This window comes from Ornithodoros turicata, chromosome 2 (assembly GCF_037126465.1).
Source record: "Ornithodoros turicata isolate Travis chromosome 2, ASM3712646v1, whole genome shotgun sequence".
Taxonomy (NCBI): domain Eukaryota; kingdom Metazoa; phylum Arthropoda; class Arachnida; order Ixodida; family Argasidae; genus Ornithodoros; species Ornithodoros turicata.
In genome coordinates, this window is record NC_088202.1 from 31156645 (window position 1) to 31165055 (window position 8411).

Consider the following 8411-nt stretch of genomic DNA (forward strand, 5'->3'; position numbering starts at 1 on the left):
AAAAAAGGCACAGCTAACGAGACCAACATCAAGTTCACAATGGATGTCACACATGAGCTCCCGTCATTGTCAAGAACAGTTCGGAAAGACATGTCTTTGTAACACACGTGTCGGGGTGTCTCTGTGTACAACTACATTCAGGCATGATGATCGGGTATGTCGCTCCAAAATAAATTAGCACATTTACACTCAACTCGTTTGCCAATGTACAACTGGGCCAACGTGCAATTACGCCATGCGCTTTCTCAGGGTCGACGCCAACCACAGATCTTCGAGAGCTATGTTGGGTGGTTAGTGTCCAATACCTTCTCGAAATCGCTCCAATCCATGCCGATGTCTGGCATGACCCCATTCGTGTGTTGCAGAGTGGAGTGCTCGATTTTTCTGAACTTTCTGTTACGGTCAGTTTCCTTTGTGGGAATGCACTGTACGTTGGCAAGGCCGGTATCTTCAAAGACCATCCACACAACGATATGGCCTGAGTTTATTGGAATGCAGAGCTCTCAAGTTGTCACTGTCATGCGCCATGGCAGTGCAGTGGTCCCCATTCTCAACAACGGTGACCAGCCCTGTCTGCTCCGGGCTTAATTTTCGTTCACCGTTGTCGTGAAGACATAGCCCCTGACCTCCCTCCGTTGCACCAGGGGTAGTAGTGCTCTTCATTCCGACCCTCAGTCAAAGCAAAACCTGACAGTGACGTCAGTGGTTCAAGCGGACGACCGGACGGCAGAGCAAAAAATTATTTCTCTTTAAGTACAGGGTATTCGTTCAAACTATTCAGTAGGCCAGCATCATTCCTACACCTGTTATCACATGATCTCATCTAATCCCGGCTACAGTCGTGACGCTGCCCACATAAGTGAGGCCAACAACAGCAAGCCGGTTTTCGTCGCCACCACTACTATAGGCACCAAGCTTTGTGCCTGCTCGTTTTTGTTGTGATCAGTCACTATGAATTTTCCCCGGAGCTGACATTTAAGGTCATTATGTCATTCCCCACATCACCACCAGCAATTGGGTAGAGTATTGCCCCTGGCGATGAAACTCCCCATTCATCATTTCAAAATAAAGTTGTTTGTTTGTTTGTTACGGTGCAGTCCCCAGTTACTAATATACAGTTACTTTACAGTCATTTTGCGTACAAGTCAGGACGTGCGACCGTGTGTGCAGGCAAACAGCACTTTATTTGCAAAAATGAACGGCATTCTTAAGTGTGACCTGAACGAGTTGCGTTTCAATAACAATTTTCGAAGTTTCTATCACTAATCTTCCTACGATTGAGTCCAAAGACGTTCCTGTCAACACTGAAAAGCCCTTCGACTGGTGCGCGTAATGGAATCACGGTGTTAAACAACACGAATAGCTTGATTAAACCCGGGAAATGATTCAGACACAACATGCATTGCAACATGGATTTCAATATGCAACATGCGGTTGCTGTTGATTTCACAAGGTTTCGAAAGATTTTAACACTCTCACGTAATAACTGAATTACAGTAACTATTTGCCGGATATTGGTAACTAGTTACAGTTAACAGTTATCTTCTCAAGAAACATAACTAGCTACCGAATCTCGTATCCTGTTAACTCTCGTATCAAATGTATCGTATCAACTCTTGTACCGTATACAAAAACTATATCAATATCTGATAAGACAAAAGAAGACTACATTTATAGACTTCCTTAGGGAGGGATTTGATGATTTTGATCTCGTAATAAGGTTCTTGACCGGTGCATAAAGCAAGTTTATGTTCTATGAGTTGTCCGCTACGCACATATGGTAGAACCGCGCCAAGTTTTAACCCTACTGCAAAATGCCCCCTATCATTATGAATACACTGTTCGTCATTAATATGAGCGACACCTGAGCCTCCTGATGTACGGCTAAAGCAGAATTTGTAAGTTAACCGCATAACAACAAGGGAGTCAGACGCGCCGTGCACGCATCGCCGGCGTGCACGTTGCTTTCGTCTCAAGTCATAGGGGAAGGAGGCCGCAGCTAGCGATGTTTGTAGACGAGAATCGAACAGAAGGAATTTGGAACTTTCTCCGAGTTACGCTGATAAGTTACCTAAAAAATGAATGAATTCACCGATAACTTACTGGAACTCAAAAGCAACGAGCTAAGCTAAAAGTTACCGAAAAGAATGAGCTTAGTTACAGTATCAGTTCCGTAACGAGTTATCCCTAACACTGATATGGAACAGCGTAAGAGCTTGAGAATCCGTTTGACGCATGACATAATCGTACTACTACCTTTAAGAAAATAACAGAAAATATTTTTGCGCCTTTGCTAATAAAAGGGTAATATAATTCGAGAACAATTAATAACAATAATAACAATAATTCGTTGTCAGCATGACAAGATCCGCTAGAGAAATCTTGACCATCATCACTGGCTCCAAGGAAGAAATCTTGTGGTGGACTCTTCAGTGACAGCCTCCATCAAGGCATTGATTCTTTTATGCACGCTCTGGTAGTGGTCCAGAATGACGTTCTGAATTAAATATCACGATAGCTTTCATTCACTCACAATTCGAAATAAATTGACATTATGCGTCATGTTATGCGGACGGTTTAATGTGGAATAAGTTATTGAATACGGATTTTTTTTTCTTTTTATGTCGCATAACTACGAAAACGTACCTTGAGCTGAAGATGTCCCGGCTTCCAGTTTTGTAGGCACGCAGGCGTTGGCAAGCACAGCTGCAGCACGCTGTCGGCGTGAGAAATGGTTACATTTCGTATGATGTCAAATACACTTATGATACCACACTTTGCTGCACCATATTTTCACCAAAACGTAGAACTTTATCGCAAAAGCAACGCAAAAACGATAACGGAGCACTAAAATCGAAACTATGTGATACAGCGCTGCTAAGTTTTGAGAGAAGCCTTCTAGAGCGGTGTCATTCATGTTGAAAAGCATCTACGAGTACCGTTTATCAATGCGAGGAGTAGGGCACTGCACGGGCCTAATTTTCAGGCCCGGCCCAGGCGCGGCTGTTACGGCCAGCACCCGGCGCGGGCCCGACGTCTTCTATAGATTTCCAGGCCGGCCCGTACCCGACTGTTTCCATGCTCAGGACCGGTCCCAGCCCGCTTCTGTTGTATGTGTTCACGTGGCCCGGAGGCGTATTTAGGTTTACTAAAGAGCACAGCGCAGCGAGGAAAAGGGCGCAGCTAATTCGCGGAGAGTGAGGAGGTACACTCGAACGGAGCGGCTGTGTTTCTCTACCGTCAAGCCGCTCTGTGCTTGGTGCTTGCTTGCTTGGAAAAGCAGCGCGCAGCGGCGCGTGGGTGATATGTGTGTACCTTGCGGTTCAAGAGACTCTCTCTATCTCTCTATCTCCACTCTATTGCGCAGGCACCGGTGTTAGTTCCCCTTTCTCGAACTCTCACGCGAACGAAATATGTCAGAACACCTAATCTAACTGACTCTCGTGCCGAACTCTCAAGGGAATGAAATCCCAACACCTAACCTAAGTGACCCTCGTGCCAGATTCTCAACGCGCCCGTCACACCAATCGTCCCCAAATGTGTGTGAGTGCACGTGTGAAATCCAGACCCATTACACCAAATAAGCGTGATCACATGTAAGAAAAGTGATAGTTCTCAGATGAGAATACCAAAATCTGACTTGCAAATTCAGCTGTCCAGCCTTGTGAAATATGTTCGCGTACATACCCCACCATGGCAGGCGTTGTCAAGCCCGTACTCGGCCCGGGCCTGGTGGCTGAACCCCGAGCCCTGCCCAGGCCCGCATAAAAAACGCAAAGCCCGGGCCCGTGCAGTGCTCTAGCGAGGAGTACCACAGGAAGAAATAGCACTTACCCCTCGATGAATCCCTTAAAAATGTCGAAATTCCTGGAAAGTTGCGGTGGCACCAGCCGCACACATTTGTTACTCACAGCGAGGTTGACGGGAGCTCCGACAATGCAAACACGCCTGGTTGATCGAGGAACATCATTGGCCGGATTCGAAACTGTGGGTCACGTGATTGCTACAGTCGGCGCCTGACACTCTGGGAAGAGAAATCCGTTGCCGCACCCTGGTCATGTTCCGGCGTCGGGAACTTGGCGCCCCCATCGCCCGGCAGCAGCCGCAGTAGCCCCCTCCTGCACCAACGGTTGGGTCGCCGCAGGAGGGAGACCTCCACGTATAGCTGTGCGTGGCTTTCCCGTGTCTGGGGAAAGGGGGATCCTGGCGGTTGAGTGGACCCGGAGGTTGTTTAGGACCCTTCTGGGCCCCTCCGGGAAAGCAACACACCGCTTTGGCCCCTGCTTCCCATAGTCGGGTGGTCCTGGAAGACCCGGCCAGGATTATTCAGCTAGTCGCCATCTCCCTTTTCATTACTTTCTCTTCCTTGGTCTCCTTCTTTCTCTCCTTTTCCTCTTTTCACCTTCTTTGGCGGCAAGGGTCAACCTCGGGCAGTCTTTCACTCTCCAGAAGCTGCACTTGGGTATAGTGCAGAGGCAAGTGTTAGCGTGTGGGACACGTTCCCTCGTTGGGCTCGATGGTGGGCGACACACCTCCTGCACTGAATCAGTCTTCTCTTTTATGGATTCATCTCGTATAAAAAAACATGATCAGCGCCAAAAGAGGCGCTGCACCGATGCACCAGCTATGCAAATCCTCGACTTGACTCCTGAACCTTGGTTTGCGAAGTTCCTCATAGTCCACTCGGAAGATGAGACCAAACCCATGGCTAAGGTATCCCCATTCACTATTGCAAGAGACTTAGAAAGGACAATAGGGAAGTCTTATAATGCTCGAAAGCTGACCACAGGAGATCTCCAAATTGAAGTAACCACAAGGCAACAAAGCTCCGCTCTCCTTTCACTTGACAAAATTGCCGATATATCAGTCACTGTGACCACACACCGAACACTTAACATCGTGAAGGGCGTGATCTCAGAGTCTCAACTCCTTGACTGCTCAGACACTGAGATCGAGGAAGGGCTTAAAGACCAAGGTGTTGTGACGGCGAGGAGAATTGTGATGCGTCGGGATGGTAAAGACATCCCGACGAGGCACATTGCCCTTTCCTTTCAATTGCACAGGCTTCCTCAGACCATCAAAGCAGGCTATCTTAACTGCCATGTACGTCCGTATATCCCGAATCCGCGACGCTGTTTCAAGTGCCAGCGTTTTGGACATGGTTCGCAGGTCTGTCGAGGACACGCGATCTGTCCAAAATGTGCTGGCATGGACCACTCTGCCGAGTCCTGTGCAAACGAAGTCCGCTGTGCAAACTGTAAAGGGAGCCACCCAGTCTACTCCAGGTCCTGCCCCCGTTGGCAGGAAGAGAAAGAAATACTCAAAATGAAAGTAACACAGAATATCTCATACAGAGAAGCAAAGACACAGGTAGAATTTGCCAGAAAAGGCACGTTCTCCGAAGTGGTGCGCCGGGGAGTGGCACCACTGCGGAAATCTGTGGAGACGCAGACTTCTGGGTCTCCACCCCACACTCCCCCCACACAAGAAAAGCCTGCGGAGAGCTTGCTTCCGCTGGCACCAGCTGCTCAGGTGGGCAGCCGGGAAGTAGCGGCCACAACCTCTACGGAGGTTGATGGCGAGCTGTCAGTTTGGGACGGGCTCACAGGGGGCTCATCCCAGGCTGCCCCACACACGATGGATGTTGACGATGATGACTGCATGTCGCAGAAATCATCGTCAAGCCTTCCCCCTAATCCTTCCCCATGGAAGGAACAGAGAACGAAAAAAGGAGGCCGAGGCAGGGGTAGTACGTCCCTAGGGAAACATAAGCCCCCAAGGGTTACACCTCCCACATAATGTACAGTCTCTCTTTGTTGCTATTTATCACTACTTTCTTTATGGGACAGGTAATCCTTCAGTGGAATTGTCGAGGCCTCTTTTCAAATATAAATGACATTCACGACCTTTTTGAAAAATACAATGCAGTCTGTTTTTGCTTACAAGAGACATATCTGAATGAACAAAGTGTAAACCCATTTCGCAGACACAATGTTTTCAGAAAGGATCGTATTAACACCACACGTACATCTGGAGGTGTGGCTGTGGTCCTTCCACTATCCACACCTGCAAAACAGATCCCACTCGTGACACATTTGGAAGCAGTAGCTGTCCAGGTATGCCTGGACAGGGTCATTACGATATGTTCACTGTACCTGCCCCCTTCAGTGGTAATAGAACAGAGAGATTTGGAACAGCTCTGTGACCAACTTCCTCAGCCATACCTAATTCTAGGTGACCTGAATGCCCACAATCCCTTGTGGGGCAGTTCAAAGGTAGATAGCCGGGGGAAAATGGTAGAAAGGTTATTCCTTTCACGACCAGTCTGTCTACTAAACACAGGATTACATACATATATAAACTCCTCAACACAAAGTTTTTCATCCTTAGACATATCTCTTAGTAGTCCTTCCATTTATAATTGCATTGACTGGACCGTTGAACAAAACCCTCGTGGGAGTGACCACTTCCCTGTAGTCCTGACAATTCGTGGTTCCACAAACACTTTTCTTACACGACCACCACGATGGAAACTGTCCAAGGCTGACTGGAACTTGTTCCAAAAGGAAGCCAGTCTTGTGGCATCATCCTTAGCTGGTAGGTCTGTTGAAGATGCAAACCGTTTTGTCACCGGGATAATTATAAATGCTGCTGAGCGATCTATCCCGCAGACATCTGGCCGTCTCCCCAAGCGTCCCAAACCTTGGTGGACAGATGAATGCGGGAAAACGCGGAAAGATCAAAATCGAGCGTGGGGTATCTTTCGTAGGTACCCGACTCCAGAGAACCTGATCCAATTTAAGAGAGCTCGAGCGAAAGCTAAGTGGACAAGAAAAGAAGCTAAACGTGCATCGTGGAAGAGCTTCTTGTCATCTTTGAACAGCAACACTTCTTCTAAAGTGGTTTGGGACAGAGTTAGAAAAATTAAGGGCGATTACACAGGATTCACAATACCACTCTTACAAGTTAATGGAGTACCTTGCAAAAACATGAGTGAACAGGCCAATGTCCTTGGCGAGCACTTCCAAAACGTCTCCAGTTCGTCACATTACAGTAGAGACTTCATAAAAATTAAGAAAAGTGCTGAAAAAGCAACAATTCAAAGCAGTGGAGGTGACAGGTGCCTCTACAACATGCCTTTCACAATGATTGAACTCTTGAAAGCTCTGTCAATAACAAAGCAAACATCACCTGGACCAGATCGTATAACATATTCCATGCTCCAGCATTTGTCTAAAACTTCCCAAGGAGCACTACTATATTTCTTCAATTTAATTTGGCAAGAAGGGCACCTTCCTTCCAATTGGAAGACTGCAACAATCATACCGCTTTTGAAGCCAGGGAAAGAAGCTTCAAACCCAACAAGCTACAGGCCTGTAGCACTCACGAGTTGCTTAGGAAAGACATTCGAACGAATGGTGAACAGCCGCCTCGTGTATTACCTAGAACAACATAACCTGCTTGACAGATACCAGTGTGGATTCCGGGCTGGCTGTTCTACCACTGATCATCTTGTTCGTCTGGAAACTACTATTCGCGAAGCCTTCGTTAAAAAACAACTCTGTGTATCAATCTTTTTTGACCTAGAAAAGGCATATGACACAACTTGGCGGTACGGCATATTGCTTGATCTCAAATCGTGCGGAATACGCGGGCGCCTTTTCCAGTGCATTTCGGACTTCCTCACTGGAAGAACGTTTAGGGTGCGACTCGGTACAACTCTTTCCCGCCCGTTTGTACAAGAGAATGGCGTACCGCAGGGATGTGTGCTGAGTGTCACCCTGTTTCTTCTCAAAATGAACTCTGTTGCCAAAGCGTTACCCGCGACTATCACATACTCACTCTATGTCGACGATTTACAGATTTCATGTTCATCCTCTAACTTAGCCACATGCGAAAGACAGTTGCAACTTGCCATTAACAAACTGAGTAAATGGTCCACTGAGAACGGCTTCAAGTTTTCAGCAGACAAAACTGTGTGTGTACCCTTTTCAAGGCGGAGAGGGGTGCTTCCTGATCCATCTCTTCATATGAACGGGATATCTCTTGCAGTCAGGCCGGAACACAAATTCTTGGGCCTGATTTTTGATAGGAAACTCACTTTCTTGCCACATATAAGTAACCTGAAAGTGAAATGTACAAAATCTTTGGATCTGTTAAAAGTCCTGTCGCACAGGTCTTGGGGAGCAGATCAACAGACTCTTCACCGTATTTTCACCTCTGTTGTCCGATCAAGGCTAGACTATGGAAGCATCGTCTACGGATCGGCACGCCCCTCCACATTTGAAACGTCTGGACCCCATACACCACCAAGGGCTACGACTAGTCCTCGGAGCTTTCCGGACCTCACCAGTACAAAGCCTATATGTTGAAAGTGGTGAGATGTCCCTTGAGAGGCGACGTACTTATCT

At 47.4% G+C, this 8411-nt stretch overlaps 1 protein-coding gene across 1 annotated transcript; it reads left to right on the forward strand.

The window, feature by feature from the left end:
* Positions 1 to 4626: 4626 nt before the first annotated feature.
* Positions 4627 to 5799, forward strand: LOC135384487 (uncharacterized). Its single transcript, XM_064613689.1, has one exon. It carries the CDS (start codon positions 4627 to 4629, stop codon positions 5797 to 5799), a length of 1173 nt encoding a protein of 390 aa, XP_064469759.1.
* Positions 5800 to 8411: the final 2612 nt, after the last annotated feature.